A 22,407-nucleotide genomic window follows, 5' to 3' on the forward strand; every position below is an offset into this window, starting at 1 on the left:
AAATGTGCGGCAACGGGCCGAACAATTCCACCTCATCGCCGACATGCTCGCCGATGTGATGGTACTTACAACTCGCTCCAAACAACTCGTTATGCTTGATAACGTACTCCTGCAGCAGATCCTTTGCAGTTTCTCGATGACCGCCGATGAACCGCCTATTGTTGAGTACTGCCACCGCCCAATGCAGATTACAGTACATGGTGTATATATCGGGCTGGACCACCATCTCAAAGACTACCAACCCGACGACGTCCATGAGGTAGCCCCACATGGGTGGTGTCCAGTTTACCATATTGTCAACGAATTTTCGGCATCCGGCCGCGCGCCTCCTCTCATGCGGGAATGCGACCTTGTTGAATGCAGTCCGCATTAACTCCGCGTTGGGCCCACTCATTCGACGAATTCTTCCATTCGGCGTTCCTTTGACGAATGCGTTGTACAGTTTTCTCAGTGCACCAACGTGGAAGAGATGCCGGTCGTCCGCGATCAACACATCTCGAATCAGGTCTAGGTTCTGGATCCGTGCCAACGGAGTCATGGGCAGCCGGTGCCGGAACGTTCCGTCGTATTCACCACCAATAAATTGACGATGGGTCCGTGGAACGCCGCGGCCCATGAAACACGCTCCTCCTCGCAGGTCGCACTTTAAACATCCGTACTCGCATCCTTGTGGTACCGTCCCTGTAATTTAAAGAAATAGGTATTAATAATAGGAAACAAAAATAATCGCATGCCAAACTCACCCAGGATATAGGACCGTGCGGCAGCATCTGCTAGTACAGCACGTGGTGTTATTACCACCCTTTCTCCACCTAGGGTAGTAATACCACCACGTTCAACAAGCCGTTGTGCATCGTCGCACACTTGGCCCAGGAACTCTTCTAGTGGCGGCTGACCCTCGCCACAAAACACAGTGAGGACAAACGGCTTGATTGGGGTGGAGGGTGAAGCCACAAGCCACCCTTGAATAACCCATGATGTTAAACAAGGTCTGTCCGCCTGTCCCAATGGCGCCTCATCGACGTGAAGGAACAACTCTTGGTGTTCATCGTTTTCGTCGTTCCTATCCAAGTTTTCGACAATTGCTTCTTCTGCAACGATAAAATACAAATGTGTGATTAATAAATAATTATAAATATGTAAATGTTTTTTTCCTTACCCAAACCTCGATACCACATGTGGCCAATTATGGTATTATCGACTCGCACTTCGGTAGACACGATGTTCCACGATCCTCCGAGGGCGACTCGGACATCCCTCGGCATTCCGGGAATGAGGTGGGCCAGGCACATGCAATGCTGCAATGCATCTAATACATCGCCCGGGCGGCATTTTTTGATCATGACACGCGCGTAATGGCGTGCTATCTCCTGGATAGATCCCACAACTTCTCGATAATTATCGGCGTGTTCCACTTCCGGCTCACTGTCGCTGGTATCGATCTGGTAGTAGCAGTAGTTCAGGCCTGCTTCGGGTTCCGGTCGCTGTTGCCTTGAAGGTCCAGGCTCTTGGCCCCGTGTGCGGCGCTGATCGTTGGTTGGTTGGTTGGACATTTCCGGCTCACTGTCGCTGTCGCTATCGTAGTTCGGGCCTGCTTCGGGTTCCGATCGCCGTTGCCAGACCAGACCAGAAGGTCCAGCGTCTTGGCTCGATCGCCGTGTGCGGCGCTGATCGTTGGTTGGTTGGTTGGACATTTCCGGCTCACTGTCGCTGTCGCTGTCGTAATTCGGGCCTGCTTCGGGTTCCGATCGCCGTGTGCGGCGCTGATCGTTGGTTGGTTGGTTGGACATTTCCGGCTCACTGTCGCTGTCGCTATCGTAATTCGGGCCTGCTTCGGCTTCCGGTCGCCGTTTCTTTGAAGAAGGTCCAGCGTCTTGGCTCGATTCCCGTGTGCGGCGCTGATCGTTAGTTGGTTGGTTGGACATTTTCTCACTTGACAAACACAGCACTTTCAATCACTTGATAATAATATTCCACTAGGATAGACGGAGCAGAACTGACAGTTTGGCGGTTGAGCGTTTACCATTTAAGCAAAAACCGCTACAGTTTAAAGTTTACCTCAAATGTACAGAACGTTACCCGATACGTTAAGCAAAAACCGTTACGGTTCAAAATGTACCTCGAATCTGCAGAATTCATAGAAAAGGTACCCGCGATCCAGAGTACCCGTATTCTAAAACCATTTGAAGCTACCGGGTAAACCCGGCAAATCCGGCAAACCCGGAGCAACACATGCGAGAGTACCTCGTCCAGCTGCAGTGGTACATCCTCCGGCTGCTGTAGTCATCCATCGTGTGCATCCTGATTGTTTTGTGTTTTGTACCTATCTCTTACAATAACCTGTGCAACGGCCCGAAGGCTGGGAGGCCGTTGTCGGTGGCCAAGGAGCGCGAACCTGAAAATTTCGGATGGATTGAAAAACCACTCCAATTCGCGTCCAAAATCCAACTGCTTTATTAATACTAATTATTCCCACTCTGTTCTTCACAACTCGCTGCCGTTCTTGGCGCCCCGGCACCTCGCTGCACCTCCCCGCTCGTACCCGCGCTGACTTGGTGGTTCGATCGGGGGCGGCTCGTGGGCTCCCGTTGTTGTCGTCCGGTACGGCGACCGCTGTCGCTGAGCCGCAGGCCGCTCATTGTTGCCGCGGTAGGGGTACAAAATGCCGCGTCCAGTTGGAGCGACCGAGAGTCAAGGCTGGAGAGGTGGGTGCATGTAGGTCGGGTCGCTTCATCTGGCCGCTTTCGATGTGAATCTTGCCATTTGTAAAGCGCGATTGGAATAACCAGGTAACGAGGCCGTTAAACAAAGCAGCGGGTGAACGAGTTGCGGTGAATATTCAAAATAATTCTCGAACATCCACCGTGTGGTTGCCGTGATGGTCGAAAATTAGAAATGCATCAGCGATCCTTTTTTCAAGTTCATTCGCAGGATTAATGTCTGTATTTGTAAAGATTTCAGTGTGATTATAAATGCAGAATATAATGAAAACTATTTAGTCTTACCAGAGTACTCGAAATCGGTCATTATGGTGCTGGGACTATCGATAAAACATGATGATGGTTGTTTCAGCATACGATCTGTTGCTATGGTTGCTTTAATCGCCCGGTATGGAGCCCCGCTATGGGCGCAGCGACCCTACGGCCTCGAAGTACTGAGCAACCAGCGGCGCCTGAACGGGATGCAGCGTACACTGGCGCAGGGTGTAGCGAGTACGTTTCGCAGTGTTTCCTACAGTGTGGCCACGGTCCTCGCCAGCATGCCGCCCATCGTACTGCTGCTGCAGGAGGACGAACGCTGCATCGGGCGACGATGGCCAGCGATTGGGCAGCCAACGGAGGACACCCATCCCCCTCCGCACGCGACGCCCTGCGCAAGAGAGAGCGTTTGCGCACCATCAGCCAGTGGCAAGAGCAGTGGACGGCCGAGGGACTTACACCAGACGCTAGCCGGTACCAGCGCTGGACTCGCCGAGTCATCCCGGACGTTACGCGCTGGGTCAGCAGGAAACATGGAAGTGTGGACTTCCATCTGTCCCAGGTGCTCTCGGGACACGGCTTCTTCCGAGAGTATCTGCACATAAAGACGTTCGCACGATCCCCTGACTGCACCTGGTGCCCCGGCGCCGCGGAGTCAGCGGAGCATGTTATGTTCCACTGCCCGCGGTTTCAGCGGGAAAGAGCGGAGCTGCTGGCGGATGAATAGACACATAAACACACCAAAGTAGAATGTTTAATGTTGTTGTTGTGTTACGGTTTAATAAAATATCTAAAGAAAACATAATATCAGAGGTAGCAAGTATAGATTAAGTGTAAATTAAAGGATATGAAGTATAGTCTCTGTTTTTGCACTCGACTGTTTCGACAATTGTTTTCCCTCACGAACGCGTATCTCGTGAAGAGGATCTCTGTGACCGCCATGGCTCACACACCTATACATATCATACATCGCGACGCGAGAAGCGTGCGTGTGTGTGTGACGTCGAGCGAAAAGGTTGATGTCAAAAAAGTAGCCATTTTAGAAAATCAAAACAGAGTGAAAATATTAGTACTGTGAACCAGCGGATAAAAGCATTTTGCATGGAGCAGGATGTTTTAAGTTTTTATTACATGCGTACAGTTCCACGTTCGTCGTCGGAAGCAGGTAAATGAGCGCCAGTGAACCGGTGGTGACTGCGCGAGCAAAATATTTCGTTCTCCTGTACAAAAGTAAAAACCGGATAAAATTTGCGTGTTGTTTCGAGTTCATCCGCCAATATTGCACGCCGTGGCCACATGGCGCTTCGTTCGAAATGTTTTTGTGGCCAATTTTTCGTGTGTTTCAAGTGTGAATTCGGCGTCATATTTTCTGAGAGTGAATGTAAAAGTGTAGCGAAGATGCATCGGGAAAAGGCATCATGTTTCAGTGGAGAAGGGGTTAGCCAGTTCGCGAAGATGTGCTAAAAGGCGGTCGAGTGTTCCTTCGTCATCCGTATGTAGTTTCAATTCAATTATAGTATCGTCGAGCTGGCCGACGAAGTGTCCTGTGTAGCGCAGTGCAAGATTTGGGAAGCGTACGAGGAATCGATAAAACTGTGCGACGAAGCAGCCGCATCCAAAGGTTGCTGCGATTGTGCTTTTGTGCGCGTGTGTGGCGTGTGCAAAGAAATCGGTGCCGCCGTTGCAAAGATTGCTGGAAGGTGCCGCGGGAAAGGAAAGAATCTCACTTCGCGCCCCTCGCTCCCGAAGGGTTTTTACGTCCACTTTGTGCGCTGAATCCAAATTGATCGCGAATGAAAAGCAGCAGCAGGCACTGACGGCAGTAGAACGGCGCAGAGTAACCGTCCAGTATGGAAGCGAAAAATGGCAAATCCGGTCTAACTACCGTGTCGCAGACGGTTGGGCCTGCAGGCGGCGGTGGTGGAGGCGGAGGAATCACGGCGATGAAGAACGGAATGAAAGACAACTTGAACGGTCCTCGGGTGGTCACAATCTATAAGACGGAAACCGGTTTTGGGTTTAATGTCCGCGGACAAGTAAGCGAGGGAGGGCAACTACGATCAATCAACGGGGAGCTCTATGCACCATTGCAGCACGTCAGCGCCGTCTTGGATAACGGGGCCGCGGAGCAAGCCGGCATAAAAAAAGGCGATAGGATTCTGGAAGTGTAAGTGTTTATTGCTGAAGTTTAATTCTACACTCTTGAGGGTTTCTTCTTTCTCCTGAGAGGTGTCTGACCAGTCGGTGCCCGAATCGTTCCCGAAATTATGTTTCGAATCTTGAGCAACCTTTATTTGCGGGCCTTTGACAACAATTGAAACTTATCGGTCGAATTGCGCTTTTAGTGCTGTTGCAAATGCATCACAGGATAATTATAAAGTGTCAAGTATCCCGCGGCTTATCGCGGCCCGCCGGAAACTCGCGATAGTCTCGCCAGTGGCCACGTCAATCTCTTGCCATACGCGCAGGGTGAATCATGCAAGAAGCTGGCCTCACCACGATCATCCGTGATGGTGGTTTGGGACAAGTGAGGGGTTTTTTCGGTAATAAAATGTATTGATGTTCGTGGGGTGCACCGGGGCAATGGACGCCGGGCGTTTTGGTTTACTTTATCACGACTAGCGGCGGATGTAAACAAATGAAACGATTTCAAACGCGGAGATGCCGTGCTGTTTACGAAGAAAACAGAACGAGGCGTCTCTCTAATGGGCGTACGCAAAATGTCGTCGATATATTTTATTTATGAGATTCAAATCGGCACGGAGCCTTGCAACAATTTGCACGTATATTTTACACTGCATTTTATCTTGCTAGCTATTCCAGAACGTATTGCCCCTCTGCTTTGTTCCTTGTTTTGTTGTTTCGTCTTGTTCGGTGTTTATATTGTTACTCGATCGTATCAATCCATTTGGGATTTATAAATGGGTCCCGGCCCGGTTTCAATCAATTTCGTTCTGTTCTGTTGGGGTAAACAATCGCCCGCTTATCGTGTGGAGATTTATGTTGGCGAGCAGCTTGAAAATGCCTATGGTTTGGATTGCAAAAGTGGAAAGGTCATTTGGTCACTATAGATTATGCCAATATGTGGAGCAATCTGAGCATGGTTTGTCGGAATAAATAGTGCCAGTGTTGTGGCGAATAGGTGCAGGGACGGTTTCAAAAGTTTAAGTCATGAGACAAATTGCTTAAAATCGGAGTTCTCTTGATCCTTTGGCTTGGTTTAAATTGTTCAAATACCGAAGATGGTTCCATTCAACTGTACCAATTTCTATTACTTCCCGTTCCGTGTAATCGACGACGTTCTTCGGAGCCGCGAGTGTTACGAAATGTCCCACAGCCGTTGTGTGGAGGAAAATGCCGACACTAACGGTCGGCCGCGGCAAGGAGCAGATTTGGTGGAGAACACAACTAAGTAAATTTAACTTTGAAACCAATTTACAATCAAATTTAGCCTTAAATGTGTGATTCAATCGGAGCTACTACCCGGTGCATAGTGAATTCTGATAAACAATCGGATCGTTTTCCTCAGAAACATGTTCTTTTTTTCTGTACCGTGCAAAGGGTTGTTTAGAGACATGTTGTAAACCTTAGCGCTATGTTTAGAACAACCCGGTTGGGATTGTGGTGGCGGTTGTCGGCGGGTACCGGTTCCGCTCGTCCAGCGAATGTGAGCTAAATTTGTTGTTCTCTACGATCACCGCAACATTACTTCCGCACAGAGAATAATTAGACAGCTACAGATTCTACAGGACCCTCTTCGTAGAGCCGTGAGGATTTCAACTTCAAAACATTTTCTAAGAACGGCAACCTTCTTTTGATAGAAATATCCGTGCAAATTTGAATGTAACTTATGCTTTTTCACTTCCACCAACGATTGTTTCATGCACATTTGTGCGAAACAACATATGCATATGCTTAGTATTCGATTGGGGATCGTATGGCGAGGTAACTAATACGCGTATCTTGGTCAACAATACACATGTGACTGGAAAGGCCACAGTTACACAATTAATAGTATGCCTGGAGTGTTGCGTGGCCGCGCGCGTCGTTTTATCAGCAACTTGCGATCAGTTTGTGAATACCTTTTGATGGTGGCGCGCATGTGACACGCCTATTTGGGGTAGTTTGGGACTTCTGAGTGATTCCTGTTCGAAGTATGCAGCGAAGTTTGTTCTCTTCGTACTGCCTAGAAAACACGGACGATGCGTTGATTCCGAAGGAACTGATCGACCTCCTGTACGACAGCAGTGACGATGAGCAGCGCAATGAAGGGGGCCAAAATGGTTCCATGCGACAAACGCCAATTCCTACCATCAGTGGCTTAGTGGCCCAGCGAAGGTTTGTTGTAGTAAAAAGGAAACTATTGGAATAAGGAAACCTTGAGCATTACTCGCATCACTCGATAGGAAAAACGCGTTACATCAGTGACAACGATAAATGGGATACAAATAAGCCAATTTGTAACACCTATAATTAACTGTTTTTTTCCCAACGAACCAACATTCGCGAGGTGGTGGGCCGAGGGCCCCATGGAAATGCACACACGGTCATGTGGGGCTGAAAACGCAATTTATAAAACTCTCACAATGGGTCCCCCACACAGTGATAAAGAGTTCGGGGTGCGTGTGTGGAGGTTTTGGCGATCGCCATTCGCTGAGATTGGGAAACCAGTAGAGATCATGAGAGTGGTAGCAGCGGCATACGCTGATTTTGCGCGGCAGGTCAATAACGGGTGCTCCCTTTTTCAGCAATCACGTGAATGTAGAAGGAGCCACCCACAAGCAGGTGGTCGATCTCATCAAATCCGGCGGCGATACGCTTACGTTGACCGTCATTTCAGTCACACAGCAGGTAAGCAACTGTGCGGAGGCCATTTCTGCGGTGGGCACCTTCCTTCACCTTCTGATGTTTCGCCGTTCGTTGTAGGAAGCGGAACGTCTAGAGCCTACGGAAGATCCGGGCGGATACTCGTACATCGACTACTCGGAGAAGCGCAGCTTGCCGATCAGCATTCCCGACTATAACATCATTCACCGGGGCAATGAACGATACGTCGTGTTTAACATCCACATGGCGGGCCGGCAGCTGTGCTCGCGCCGGTATCGTGAGTTCTCGAACCTTCACCAGCACCTGAAGAAGGAGTTTTCGGGCTTCAACTTTCCGAAGATGCCCGGCAAGTGGCCATTCCAGTTAAATGAGCAGCAGCTGGACGCCCGGAGACGCGGGCTGGAGCAGTACCTGGAAAAGGTGTGCGCCGTGCGGGTGATCGCCGAGTGTGATGCCGTGCAGGAGTTCCTCACGGATTCGGCCGACGACGTGGCGGCTTCACCGGTCGACATCAAGATTATGCTGCCGGACCACGCCGTGGTGACCGTGTCGGTGCGGAAATCGGCCAACGCGCAGCTGGTGTGGGAACAGCTCGTGCAGCGGGCCAACCTGACCTCGTACACCCAGCAGTACTTTTATCTCTTCGAAATTGTCGAGTACAACTTCGAGCGCAAGCTGCAACCCCACGAAATCCCCCATCAGCTGTACGTGCAGAACTACAGTACCGCCTCCAGCACCTGTCTGTGCGTGAGACGGTGGCTGTTTTCGATTGAACGAGAAGTGTCCCTTCCGGTCGGAGAGCAGGCGGCCAAGTTTATCTTCTACCAGGTACGGGTCAGCTCGAATTCCAATCGAATCGAGTGCCATATTGTCTCTTGTAACCGTTTGCCATTTGTCCCCCAGGCCGTCGATGAGGTAAATCGTAGCAATATCCGAGCAGACGGACGGCTGTACGAGCTGAAGGCGCTGCAGGACTCGAAGAAGGCGGACGAGTATCTGTCGCTGGCGCGAACCCTTCCCGGTTACGGCGATATAGTGTTTCCGCACTGTGCGTGCGACAGCCGCAAGGAAGGGCACGTGGTGCCGGCGGTGGGTATGAAAAGTTTCCGATTACACGCCTGCCGCGAGGATGGCGCGTTGGAGGCCCAGACGGTCGAGCTGCAGTGGGCCACGATTTCGCGATGGGAAAGTGACGAAGAGTCGATGGCATTTTGCTTCCAGTACAGTCGTTCGGATAAACCGCCCCGATGGGTGAAGGTGTTTACGCCATACGTAAGTTCTCCGAATCGATACCACGGTTGCGCAGTGTTTTACTAACGATGCTCTTTCTTCGGTTTTGTTTTATTAAAGCATGCATTCCTAGCTGACTGTTTCGATAGGATAATGGAAGAGCGAGCCTGGGATGACACAGGAGAGTAAGGTGCTCCGCCGCCCGGTGGGGGATTTAGTGTCGTAATCTTTGCGTAGAAAGCCCACTAATCGGTACAAACAAGATCATGGAGCGGCCCGTGAGAATGAAGCGTCATCTCAAGAGTGAACGGAAAAGGCTCTTCTCTGGGTTTGGCGTGAGTCAACTGCACGTCGCCAAAACCGGTTCGATGTCGGTATGGTGGAAAAGAAAATTGTTATTGCATTGATTACCGAGGAACGGAAGAAACGAACTCAAAACACTATTGCGGAACGAAATTAAAAACAAACAGAATCTGGTGAGCATTACACCAATAGAGATCGCGGTTCCCCAGATGTTGTTATGCTAATTGATAGTCAAGTGAGTATTTTGAGAAACCTACTTCTGCTGCTTACCTACCGTGTTGCAACAAAACCAAGACCATTCCAAAAGAGGGTTGCACGCAAGAGGGAACGGATATCACTGCGCGGATACAAAACGGATGTACCGCGATTAGTGTAGAGAAACAGTAGCGACTGTGACCGGTGGCAATGCAAATCGTCTGATTGGACCATTCAAACACTTTTCTCGAAATAGTGAAACGATAGCTCTCTCTCTCTCTTTTGCCACTATTTCTGTTTTAGTAGAATCATTCAACACTCACATTGTGTCATAAATTACAAGCCCATGTTCTCCCAGTTCCTCGCACCGACCAACTGCATACTAACATAGTCACTAACACTAACACTTCAGTGAATCCTTCCGCGGCGCCCCAAGCAAGCAGGCAGTGCAGGCCGGTTGGCCACGATGGGTGCCTCGGAGCGTACGTCTCTGCAAAATTCGTTCAAACAGCTACAACCTTCTCCGTGTGTTGTCGACTTGGGGGGACCTTTATGAGTTTATAATTTAATTTTCTGTGATACCGTCTCTTCTCTTTCCAAAAAAAGGTCTATGTTTGCAGAGTACGCGCAAGAAAAAGGCATATCATAAGAAAGGTGGCCATTGAGAGTAAACCCCGCTTGCACCGGATTCACTGTAGAGTGTGATAAGAATTGAAGAAAAAATCACCCATCATTCGGCCGTACATGATGTCATTTGGCTTTGACGTAGTGACTAGTGAAATCCTGCATAGTATTACTTGTTTGTCTATTAAGCGTAGAGTAACGGTTAGGAAAATTTGCGGCACATTCCAATTCGATTATGTTTCTCGTCATTTGGTTTTTGGAATAAAGGTACCGAACATGGGCCACTGCGCGCTATTTGCTGCCACGATCGTTTGCAGCATTACTGACACATGATGCGATCCTCCACGTGTGTGTGTGTGGGAATGATCTTGAAATAGGAAAAGTAGATACGGCCGGCGTAATGACTAATAAGGGGGGGATTGGAAAATGATGGTCGATGGTTTTCGCGCTTGAAATTCCTGCTTCGGACACTGAACTTAGTATCTCAATCTGTTTAAGACAATTAAAACACCAACAATACCTTGTGGATGGTTGGAAATGTGCACCGATAACGATGATATTCGTATGTATTAAATAAACAACCGTTTGTGGCGTCCAAGCGAAGAAGAAGCGTGAACCTAGCTCGAACATGTACATAACTTAAACCCTTCGCATGAACAGAGAGCAGGATGGAGGACAGCGATTCGTGGAAATGGAAAGATTTCAATGACTCGTTACGACTCACACTGAATACCCACAGTTACTTGTTCGACAGCGAAGGACGAGAGCAGAGGAACCGATTGAAGTGGAGCCCAAGTTTGAGACTCGATGGGACTAGGAGTCACTGAAAGATTGCCCTTTTTGCCATCCCCGATTGTCCTTTTTCAAAGATATGGCAAAAACAAAAATATTTCAACGTACTATGGCCCCAAAGCAAAACAGAGCGCACCCACCAATTGCGTGTAAAGTGACCCACGCGGATAAGTATGGTGTTAGCGTAACCGGCTTGCTCGGATTTAATGGTATGACTTACGCGAATCTTGCAAGATACTGTGAGAGAGAGATAGAAAGAGAGAAAAGTTGCATGCGGTTTATGCTCCGATCCGATCCCCCGATCTCCCCGATGGTCCAGGGAATTATTATGTTAGATAAGTCAATACGAAACAATGGTAGTTGCAATGGTTAAAACACTTTAAAAACTGTCAATGCCCGGATGAAACCTGACACACATACATAGATTATAGCGAAGGCATTCGACACAGGCTAGAGTGCGTGAGCCTAAGCATTATTACACGCAAAAGATCATAATTTATTATATTTCAAAGTGATACTATATAAAGTTTTAAAGTGATGCTAACAGAAGTATGCGTTATGTTTCGTATTCACGATAGTGAGTTCCACTCTGCCGACACATCCGAATAGATAGTAAAAGCACCAATGCTGCCACCGGAAAATAGTCCACGGAAACGGACACCGTTGGTGACAAATGTTACGCCCTTTTGCTATGAAGCTGCTAATGAAGAGGCCACCTCTTGTCTCTGTGCTACTTTCAGCAACTGAAACACGGTTCAGTCGATCGGAAGTTTTCGCTGGTCGTGTGGTCCCCAGCACTGGTGGAAAATAATTCCAAGGTATGTTCCATTATCTTTTTCGATTGGCCACTGGCACGCACGTGGTACGGGATTTTCTAACGCCATACTCGCCGTAACATACTAGCTTGGCTATCTAACTGCTTTAACGTCAGCGTTGTAGGTAATAGCGTCGAAATGTTTGGTTATGATAAACAATCAATTCGCATTATCGCACACCTGATTGCCGTACTTTGTCTACTGTGTCATGTGTGACCATCGCGGAGCGCGATAGCGAGTAGCGACTTGTAGGATGCGATTCATAAAAAAAATGATTCGTCTTGAGCAGCAAAGAGAGCCAGCCAAGGAATGCTATTAAGAAGTTATGTTACGGCCCCGGCACCGTGAGATACGCTATATGGCCGAGATAGCAGCAATATGTGTCATTACTATGTGGTGTATTGGACCCGTCGCTTTATTTACGGTCCATTCGTGAAATATTCGTCCACTTGAGTGACTTTCGTGGCTTGCGGTTGCGGTTTGGCTGTAACGTAGTTCTACGGGATATACTAACGTTGCGAACAGACTAACGGTACAGTGTGAAGTAGATGCGAGTAGAACCGAAAGGTCGTCTGCTTTCATGGATATTCAATCTCAAGTGGCCACTACTAGTTGTGTTCGTTTCGATTCGATTAGTGTGCGTGGAAGAGTCATCGATAAGATACTGATCCGGGATTCGGGCAACAGACGGATTGGAAGCAAATTCGTGCAATCGATAACTTGTGTTAATGTTTTGCTTTACCATTTGATGTGCCGGATAACAGCGGCGGTACGAACGGAACCACTTTTAATTTGAAACCCATTAGTTTCTATACACACAGCTTACTTCGGTTTGCTATGATCGACAGACTAACCACAAACGCTGCCAGCGTGATTTCCAATAGCCCCTCTCGGCAATGGTGCTACGATTAAAAAGGGAATATAAATAAATAAAACGTGACCATTGTGGTGCATTGCCTTCATCGCGCGTCTACCACGTTGATGAGCGTACAGTGGGTTAAAAAGTAGAGTGAAGACGCCTATTTCTTCGCGTTCAAGGCAAATCTATGAAATTTGATATTAAATCAGGTTTACGTTTAAAGATTGCAAACAAACTGGAAGTGATCGTTATTGTTGAATCCTAGTTTTAGATACCACAAAGGTGTGAAGTTTTGATTAATTTGTTGTTCCGTCCTAGACTTGCTGTCTCTTCTCGGTGCCACGACAAACAGTGTGCGCCACAGGTAAACGTCGATTGGAATAGACGGTGTTAACATATCTGCGAGGCCGCTTATCCATTACCCTTCGGCGTTGCACAATACCCCCCCCCCCCACCCCCCCCGCACACACACACAGAGATGCCCAAAGGTGCGTTATCGTCGTCAACCAGACAGCATGGAGAAACACCGCAGAAGGGCCAGCACGTGCCGTCCCGTGCCGTGGTGGAGCAGATTCCTTTTGTCGATTCAGATCACGGAGACGAGTGGCCCGGTGATGTTCATCGATCGAGTGCCGCGATCGGCAGTAGTAGTTCGCCACTGGCCGCCTATGAAGACGATACGATGACCGAGAGTCAGGAAAATCTAGCTCTAGCGTTCGTTAAGCGTGGCCTTGCCGGAGGTCCAACTCTGGCCGAGCGAAGGATGCAAAGCAAGCTAACGGTTTCCATCGAAAATAATGCCGCAGACAAGTAAGAAATCGTGCAGTTTGGATTGTGTTTGGTTTTGTGCATTTATGTGAGTGATTATCTGTTCTTCAGTGATATGGCCGAAGAAGCGCGGGATAAAGCCACGGATCTGATGTCGGTGGATGAGCGCTCGCGCGGGTTGCGGAGGAACTCGATTTCGTTACCTTCGCTAAATGTTAACGAGCTGGAAAAGATCGAAGTGGCGGCGGCGGCGGCCAGTAAACCAACAATATTGGTGAGTAGACATCGAGTGCGAATCTAAGCCATATCAATCAAGTGAAGTTAAATCATTGATCAGCCAATGACAGCAGCGGGCTGATAAGCGGGATTAAAGTTTTCTACTGATAAGTTTTGTCTTTGCAACTATCGGCGCAGTATTTTTTGTAACTTTCCTTTCTATTCTTAACCACCTTAACCGTAACACTCTCTCGAACAGGAGTAGTTCTAAAGAAAAGTTATTCTATCGTGTTTTTTGCTTCAAAATGTTCGACATGTGCCTGTCCAACTTATCATCTGCCCACGTCACGATCTGTTGTTAAATTGTACACAAATGGGGCTGTAAAATTGCACCATTACCTCTTAGCTTCTGACCGCTAATCGAATAACAAAGGACTGTGTGCTAGAAATGGGAGCAATATTTTCATTTCTAATTATCTTTGCATGTGGCTCTAGTCTCTAGCCTTCTCGTTCTTGCACGATACCTCAATTTGTTCGATCTTCTGCGCAAATAACGCCTGCGACGTATGCAAACGGATTCTAAAGCTCTTGCTTCGCCGGTCGAAGACGAAAGTTCGACCAGCGAGATCTTGTTGTTGAGATCTTGTTTTTGAATCGCTACTTTGCGACGTTGAATGTTAGTTTGAGGTTCTAAGAGGCAAATGATGACGGTTACAAACATTTTGATTTTATTTCGCCATAGGTGAATTTGAGCACCGCGAAAACAAGTTTAGTTGTAGTTGGATGATGATTTTAGGCTATTAACATCGTTTTCCAGACCAACCAACCTTAGAGTATGTGAAAAGACCCCAGTCAATTCAACAGAATTAGCTAAATAATCGAAACAATCTGGAGCAAATAAATAGCTGACGACTGTAAAAGGATCACATGACAACACCACGATGTTCGGTTGCTAAGCTACTGAACTGGTTTTCACATTGGGTGAAATTTAGCTTGTTCCAAATATGTTTGGGGAAAATGTTTCTTTTGTATCAATAATGCAAAACTATCATTTAAACATATTATATAACGATTTTGGTTGATTTTTGATTGACTAAAGTAAATTGTTTTTCCTCGTTTTGTGTTCTTCTGTTTTGTTTTCCACTGTAGGTCGAAGACCAAAGTAGCACGAGTTCGATATCTGATGGTACGACCATGACCCCGAGCCCGAGCACACCGGTCTCTCCGGCTAATCTGAAACCAATGCTACACTTTAACGACGACACGAGCAGCGATGAGGAAGTTAAACAAACCAGCAGGTAGGTTCACATTAATATTTGATAAGATTTAGCGGAGGAATTTGACGTGTCCCGTCTGTCAGCCATATAAAGTTGATTGGTAATCATAAATCAGAACACTTCTTATCATCGCCGCGCGCAGCCAGCAAAGTGTGTTTGGATATTTTCTAGTGCTACTGTTTTTGGATCCGCAATGCGTTGATGATGCGGTATCAGTGTAGCTTTACACCTTTGCTGATCAGCCGAGGTTTACGTTCACAGAGATTCGCCCGAAAAGGCGAACGACACGAAGCCGGTTCGAGGTGTTGCGTTCATCTAAGTTATCAAAATGATCAGTCGTCTATCGATTGGTTACGACTGTTGATGAAGTTGATCGTGGTGAATAGTGGCTAGTGTTTGGTTGATGATCAGTGATTTGTGTCCACTTAAATGGGTGACATCGTGGAAAGTGAAGTAAATCAAACGGACATAATTGTTCCCGTACTAGAACCGAAATATGCAACCTTCAGTCATTTCGGGCAGGATGGGTAAGGGTTAAATGAGAGACACTTCCATTGTTTCGTACGCCCTCTTATTATAATCAATGGCGCGCTGTAAACATTACCAGCACCGGACAGCCTTCGATTGGCAGATAATGATCCTGATGTTTGCACCTTGGCCACCTACAATGATGCAAATATTTACTCGTTATCATTGAACGCTCTTTCTTGGCAGTGGCGTGGCGTCAGGCGGTGACCTTGTGTGGAATGCAAAGAATCCCATATTTTCTGAACACATGTTCTCTATAAAACTCGTAAGAGTATTTCTTTCTATTCTCTTTCGTCTCTCGCTGATCGTGTTTCAACTTTTGATATTGCCGCTCACCAACCGTAGGCATTATCTACACACACGCAAATGCGCGACTCCGTAGCCTTCCACTAGTTTGATGACTTACAGTGGCGGGCGTATCTGTTGGTGCGCCGAAATGTTCGAGTTGCAGTCAAATTTTACGCTCCATATGAGAAAGTGTAACTAAACAGGAATCAAACGAAAGCACTAGAAAAATTTGTACCCCATTTTTAACATCGTCCACTTTCCGGTCAACCGCTGTACTGTGTGTGGAACCACAAGGAAACAGTAATTCCAAGGCGCGGCGTGTTGTCGCGCGCGCGCGTTTCCGACTACAACGACTACACAAATAAACAGCTGTTACAGCGCCGCGAAGCACTGCGCCGGTCGGGCCAATTCCAGGGCCTCATTCTTGCGATAACGGTCGCGTGGTCTCGTACGCATTGCGAGCCGTTGCGCTCAGCGTGTTGTTCCGTCGTTTAAGACCCAGTTTTGTAAGTCGAAGGGTTATAGGGCGTTCAAAGTGTTACACTCTGTAGTTCTGGCAACTCTAAAATAACGTTCATACTGACGGTGTTGTTGTTGTCGGCACGCAGGAACCTCTTCCGGACCAAGCGACGGTCATCGATTGCTCCACTGCCGGCGCTACGGCTGAATGATAAAGAGATGATGTCGAACGATTACGATACGCACAGCGTGCTGAGCAATCAGGCGTCGATTACCAGCATCAATTCTTTGGCCAGTTTGTTGAAGGAAAAAATGCAGGTGAGTCTTGTTGTGAAGCTGTTTTTTACGTGCGTTGTAAGGTAAGGCTTCCAAGGCAAGTTTCTCGTCTGTCGCAAAAAAAACTAAAGGTGAATTGGGATTTTCGCGCCACAACCGGTTTCGTGAGCCGCGATGTTTCAAAACTCCCATCCATTCAGGGGGTTCCCTTCTGATGTGGATGTGACCGGGTTGTGTCGGTGTTTTTGAATCTTGCTCGGATGAGTCGTCTGGAGGTTAAGTGAGCCAAATTAGAAAATTACTCCTACCGGCCGGCCGTACCGCCGGTGCGTTGGCAACTTACTGTTGCCACGATACCGTGTGTCTGTGGTGGACGTTTGATATCCAGAAGTAAGATCGCGAGATAAGAAAGTGATCACACAATTGGTTTGGTGGTGATGATAGAAGAGTTGCTGATAATGCTCGGAAGACAAAATTGAACGCTTTACAGTGAAAAAGCCGAAACGGTTGTTCATGGTGTACTTTGTTTCGGTTCACAGTTCCATGTGTGAGATCGCACGAGATATAACAAAGTAGACCGTTATTGAATGACAGAAGTTCCATTTATTTAGACACACACAAATGGATGGCCCAGGAAAAAATACTCAATAATAGCAATATGAATTAGATATGTTTTATGAAAATTCGCCGGAACTCATTCCATTCCGTTTTATTTGCCCAAGTTAAGCTGGCGCTCGACGTCCTTAATGAACCGTTCCGGGACTTGGCTTTCTTTCATCATCTTGATTTTGTTGGAAATGATGGTTTTGATATTTCTGCAATAGATAATATTCGATTAATAAAGACGGATTGTTCGGTGGCCCCTAGGAGTTCATACTTATCGCGCTTCTTTTCGGCCTCCAGAACGGCGGCTTGTTCGTTGCGCGCGATTCGTTCCTTCTCGCGCCGTTCCTGATCCTTGAGGGTCATCTGTTGGATGATTTCCTCCCTGTAGCGTTCGCGCAGTTTCAGTTGTTTGCGCTTTTGCTGCATTTCCTTGGCCTCTTCTTCCTTGAGCTTTTCTATGGCCTTCTTATGCTCGAGCTCGTCGCGGGCCAGCTGCATGGCCCGTTCGGTTTTCTACGAAGGAAAACCTGAAAATTAGTATCACGGATCGATACCTGAGTACGGTGCACTTACCACCGCTTCCAGTTGGGCCGCACGAGCTACGGCCAGCTGCTGTTCGAGTTCCTTTTTCTTGATCGCAGCTTCCTTCTCGCGACGACGAAACTCACGTTCGATGTGCTCCTGGCCGCGCCGCAGATCCATATCATTTTTCTCCGATTTAGTGTCGAGCAGTTTCTGCTGGATTTTGAGCATACGATCGTGTTCCTTTTCGCGCACTTCTGCGGCAATTTTGCGCTCAAACTCCAGCTGCTTCTGCCGTTCCATGCGCTGGCGCATGTACTCCTGGATTTTAAGTTCCGCGATTCGCTGTTCTTCGAACTCAACCTGCTTGTAGTAAGCGGACAGTTCGTAGGCTTTCTTCAGGCCTTCGCGCACTTCACCGACGCGATCGTGACGCTCCCTTTCCTTGCGCTTTTCCTCCTCGGCGATCGCCATCTGGGCCTGCTTGAGAACCCGGGCCTCTTCCTCGATACGCTCCGCTTCCTTGAGGCGCATCTTGTCCCGGTCCAGCAACTGATTACGAATTTCCTCCGAATGTTGGGTGGTCAGCACCTTGTTGACTTCCCGCTTTTTCTCCTCCTCCTTGAGGGCCTTTTCGTTCTCCTGGAGCATCATCTTCTCCAGCCGGAGTTCCTCCGTGCGCAGTTCCCGTTCGATTTCTTGCTTCTCCGCAATTTGGGCATCGCGGATTATGTGACACTTGGCGGCCAGGATGATGCGATTGGCGCGCTTCACTTCCTCCTCCTGCTCTTGCTTGGCCACAAACGCCCGGTCTATGATTTTCCGCGGGCTCGTATCGGAATCACGGTCACCGCTTCCATCCTCGAGCACGTTGCCCACCTTGCCACCCTTGTGCTGCCGTTCGCGGTCGATTCCCTGCAATCGCTTTTTGCGCCGTTCCGACTCTTCGAGCATTTTCTTCTTCTCGATTTCATTCGCCTTAAACTGCGCCAGCCGATCTTCGAGCGTCTTCAGCTTCGCTTTGTCCTGCATGCGGTCATAGTCTTCCTTCGACCAGAACGACGGATACACCGAGTGTTCCGTGCTCGGGATGAGCAGATTACGAATGTTGTCCTTGTTGGTGATGCGCACCACCTTCTTGCCCTCGTACGGATCGTCCCGCTGCAAATGAATCGGTCTCCAGCGCAGCATAAGGTCGCATTCCTGAGGGCTGAAAAACAACGAGAGAGAGAAACCCGGATTGCACTCGTCGCCGTCGTATCCAGCGCGCACCGAAAGACTCACTGATGGCGGTTGTAAAGTCCCGGCCGATGCTGCTTCACGGGAAGATCGTTGACGTAGGATGATTTGGCTTGACATTTCACAAAATTTTTCGTCGGTTTCGAGGGCATTTTTAAGCTGCGAGATGCCTGTGTTAAGTTTCAGACGAAGCCAAGTTCTAACAGCCAGCAACGGTTGCTTTGGTTCAACGTCCCCCGGGCCGATGTTTGCTGCGGTTGCCAGGACTTCTTGAACCCGCGTTACTAGGGAAACTGTTGGCAGTTGGCTGGTCCCATTTTCGTGGCTCCCGTCGCCGAACATTTGCGTTTTTAAATTATATGCACTAAAAATGCGCGGTTACCGCTCACCGGTTGGCTCCGTTTCTGGTTCTGTGTGCGCTGGCACTACAAAGCGGCGTCGCCGTTGGGCGCCGAATGTGTGAAAACGTGATATGTCACTGTTTAACACTGGTCGGGCAGCGAATATTTTAAACCAATATTTATACTAAATTCTGCCCGTCTGAACATGTGGAATATGTATATATCTATATATCGTCAGACGAATGTGAGGGATTTTGATTTAGACGCCTCTGGTCAGTGAAAAGTGACGGTCAATGGTGTTTGGAACATGTTAGGGCTGATAGGAAAAGGTGAAGCTTCGCGGGAATGTTTAGATAAAGTTGATTCTAAGGATGGTGCAAACAATACGCTGGTTTTAGACAAATTGGCAAGTTGCACTTTGGACTCACCGATCCGAACGGTTCCCCAAAATCGTGCTAGAAAACTATGCGTTTGCTACGGGGACAACGATAAACGCCTCATTGCTAGCTCGTTACCAGCATGGCGCGGATTAAAAAAGGTAGAATTATAGGAGCGTTGCAAGAATATGTGCTAAACCCTAATGGCGTTATCAAAATACAACGATTTGTAGCATCTGCTTATAGTAGAGAAGATAAAGTAGATAACACGTGCTTTATCTTCGCTTCGACACACATCCTGGGATTATCGGTTGGATTGCCGTTTGTCTTTCGATTTCGCTAATGCCCGGCATGGCTTTGTGTGCTTTGGTGTCTTACGAATGATAATTAACAGGAAATTACCGGGCAAACATCATCAAACGATAAGGCCGATATGTTCCGCGTTCAAAGCTGTTTGTACCGATTACGATTATGTTTGTAGAGCCTTTTTTGTTTTTCTTTCTTCCCTCGGTCCTACAGAATGTGCCCGCCATCATTCGGAAGAAAAAACGCGAAACGAAAGACTACAAGCTGAGGGCGTTTGTTGGATTTTTGTTCCTCGTCATTGTTTTTCTGGTGAGTGTGCGTTAGAATCCGCTTAGATTCGCCGACACACACGGAAGGACCGATCGTGGTGAATGATGCTAATTGATTCTTGGCACAGGTTGGTTACGCGTATATTATGTACAACCAGAAGCTGCTGTCGAAGTCGTACTTCGAGAGCATCAAGTTCCACAAGAAGACGCGCAACATCCGCGTGCTGGACGGTAAAGGCGGAGAACTGCTGACCGGCGTGCTGGGGACGACGCTGAGCATCGAGCAGCCGTACAATTGTTTGCCGAAAAATCTGCGGGACGATGGCAGCGTGTGCTACGAGTGGAACTCGAAGGCCCGTCTGTACATGAACGTGGTCAAACCGCCAACGCCGGACATTAAGTGCTACTCGTTCCAGTGGGAAACCTTGCTGGAGGACCTGTACCCGACCGACTGCTTCGACGTGGCCGAGGATCGCGGCTTCTGGTACGGCGGTGGTCTTACGAAGGGCGTCGATTACACGCTCGGAAAGGCCTCGTTCCCGAGCAGCCCGTTCGTGACCGGGGACGCAAACGTGCACCAGTGGGGCAACGCTTTGAAGCGGTACTTTTTAAGCTCCCGAGGCGTCTCCATCCAGGTGGACGAGCGGTCCCCGCTGTACGTGAGCGTGAACGATGGGCCAGGACGACGGATGATGTGCTTGGAGGGACGCAACGATAAGTTTGCGTTCGTCAACAGACAGAGCCGGTTTCCGGAACTGAAGTATACGGTCTGCACCGGACCGGGCATGAAGGCGCTGCACAACGGCTTGGGGCAGAAAAGTCTCTGGGACGGCCTGACGGAGAAGGACACGGGCATCCTGAAGTCGCTGCTCCGCGAACCGGTGTGGCAGATACCGGCCTCGCGGCCCGAGGATCTGACCGAGACGGCCATCTACAACTACACCGAGAGCATCATCGCGCTCGGGTACCTCCGGGTGGGGCACATTCTGGTGAACGAGTTTTGGCAGCGGAACATCGGTGACTTCCGCCTGGATCCGGACCGCTTCGCCACGCTCGACGAGACGGTGAACATTTTGCATCGGCGCGGCTTTCGCGTTTCGCTCACCATTCAACCGTTCGTCAGCACCGAGAGCTTCAACTTCCGGAAGGCGGTGGCCGCGAAGCTGTTGATTTACGAGCGCGAATCGTCGCGCAGCATTCCGGCCCTGACCCGGTACAAGAGCACGACCAGTGCCGGAGTGATCGATGTCACGAACAATGCTTCGATTCCGTGGCTGGCCGAGCAGCTGCGCAAAGTGTCCGAATCGGTGGACATTGATTCGTACTTTCTCGACTTTGGAACGGCCTTTAACATCCCCCGATACTACCAGTGCTCCCAGACGCTGGTAAATCCGGACGAGTACAAAACCCACTTCATGGCGCGCTTCGAACGCACGCTAAGCATCTTCGGTGTTTCGAGTGCCATATCCGTCCCACGGCCTCCGGCCTTTCTAAGCCTGCCACCGGTCAACAGCTCGTGGAGCGGCCTGCAGACCATCATACCGACGCTGCTGTCTTACGGCATCATCGGGTTCTCCTTACTGATGCCGGGGCCCGTCGGAGGGGACTTTGTACTGCCGACCCAGCAGCTAAAGAACATGCACTCGTTCTACGAATTTGACCTTCCGTCGCTGCCCGAAAAGGAGCTGTACATTCGCTGGCTCCAGTTGGCCACCTTCCTGCCGGTGCTGCGCTTTACGCACCTTCCGTCCGAGTATCGGGACGAAACGGTGACGGCGATAGCGAAGGAGCTGGCCGACATCCGGCAGCGAACGGTGGTGCCGATGCTGGAACGCTACTCGAGCATCGCCATGGACGACGGACTGCCCATCATACGGCCACTGTGGATGCTCGATTCGACCGACGTCAACTGTTTCTCGATCGATGACGAATTTTCCATCGGCGACGGCATGATTGTGGCACCCGTCCTCACGAAGGGAGAAACGGTGCGCGAGGGTAAGTACCCGTCGGGCCAGGGCGGTTGCAGCGGGGACGATGGATTCATTTTTCGGCTTCATTCTAGTTTACCTGCCCCAGGGCGTCTGGAAGGATGGCATAGACGAGTCGCTGCGGAAGGGAAGCCGCTGGATTCACAACTACAACGTGCCCCAGAATAAGGTGGCCTTTTTCATTAAGATGCCGGACAACACTCGGTTCTGAAGCGCGGTAGTCTCGCGGTAGTGATAGCAAAGCTCCAGCTGTGCGGATAACTTATTTTATTAAATACAATTTTATTAATCATAAAAACACTGTCCAGCAGAGCGAGAGAGAGA

The 22,407-nt window shown here is 49.0% G+C and overlaps 4 protein-coding genes across 5 annotated transcripts in view; 3 read left to right on the forward strand and 1 right to left on the reverse strand.

Moving 5' to 3' along the window:
* LOC128274314 (zinc finger protein OZF-like) overlaps positions 1-511 on the forward strand; it is a 3,505-nt gene extending 2,994 nt beyond the window's left edge. Inside the window, exon 3 of the mRNA XM_053012466.1 lies at positions 443-511. Within this exon, the coding sequence (XP_052868426.1) occupies positions 443-511 (69 nt within the window). The remainder of the gene's footprint in view (positions 1-442) is intronic.
* Positions 512-4,418: 3,907 nt separating this feature from the next.
* On the forward strand, positions 4,419-11,492 carry LOC128269694 (sorting nexin-27). 2 transcript variants are annotated; one of them, XM_053007080.1, is made up of 5 exons: positions 4,419-5,145; positions 7,727-7,829; positions 7,905-8,633; positions 8,709-9,077; positions 9,156-11,492. In XM_053007080.1, the coding sequence occupies exons 1-5, from the start codon at positions 4,829-4,831 to the stop codon at positions 9,222-9,224; spliced, it is 1,587 nt and encodes a 528-aa protein (XP_052863040.1). In that variant the 5' UTR covers positions 4,419-4,828; the 3' UTR covers positions 9,225-11,492. The 2 variants fall into 2 exon arrangements, with proteins under 2 accessions (XP_052863040.1, XP_052863042.1); XM_053007082.1 differs by lacking the exon at positions 4,419-5,145 and adding an exon at positions 7,191-7,316.
* Positions 11,493-13,101: 1,609 nt separating this feature from the next.
* On the forward strand, positions 13,102-22,336 carry LOC128274321 (myogenesis-regulating glycosidase). Its single transcript, XM_053012475.1, has 7 exons — positions 13,102-13,433; positions 13,503-13,665; positions 14,757-14,905; positions 16,309-16,477; positions 20,040-20,135; positions 20,224-22,090; positions 22,158-22,336. The coding sequence occupies exons 1-7, from the start codon at positions 13,102-13,104 to the stop codon at positions 22,292-22,294; spliced, it is 2,913 nt and encodes a 970-aa protein (XP_052868435.1). The 3' UTR covers positions 22,295-22,336.
* Positions 17,145-18,954, reverse strand: LOC128271636 (cilia- and flagella-associated protein 45-like). Its single transcript, XM_053009237.1, has 4 exons — positions 18,848-18,954; positions 17,615-18,773; positions 17,313-17,554; positions 17,145-17,250 (listed from the first exon to the last, which is right to left on the reverse strand). Exons 1-4 carry the CDS (start codon positions 18,952-18,954, stop codon positions 17,145-17,147), a joined length of 1,614 nt encoding a protein of 537 aa, XP_052865197.1.
* Positions 22,337-22,407: the final 71 nt, after the last annotated feature.

The sequence above is a fragment of the Anopheles cruzii genome, chromosome 3 (assembly GCF_943734635.1).
Source record: "Anopheles cruzii chromosome 3, idAnoCruzAS_RS32_06, whole genome shotgun sequence".
NCBI classification, from domain to species: Eukaryota; Metazoa; Arthropoda; class Insecta; order Diptera; family Culicidae; genus Anopheles; species Anopheles cruzii.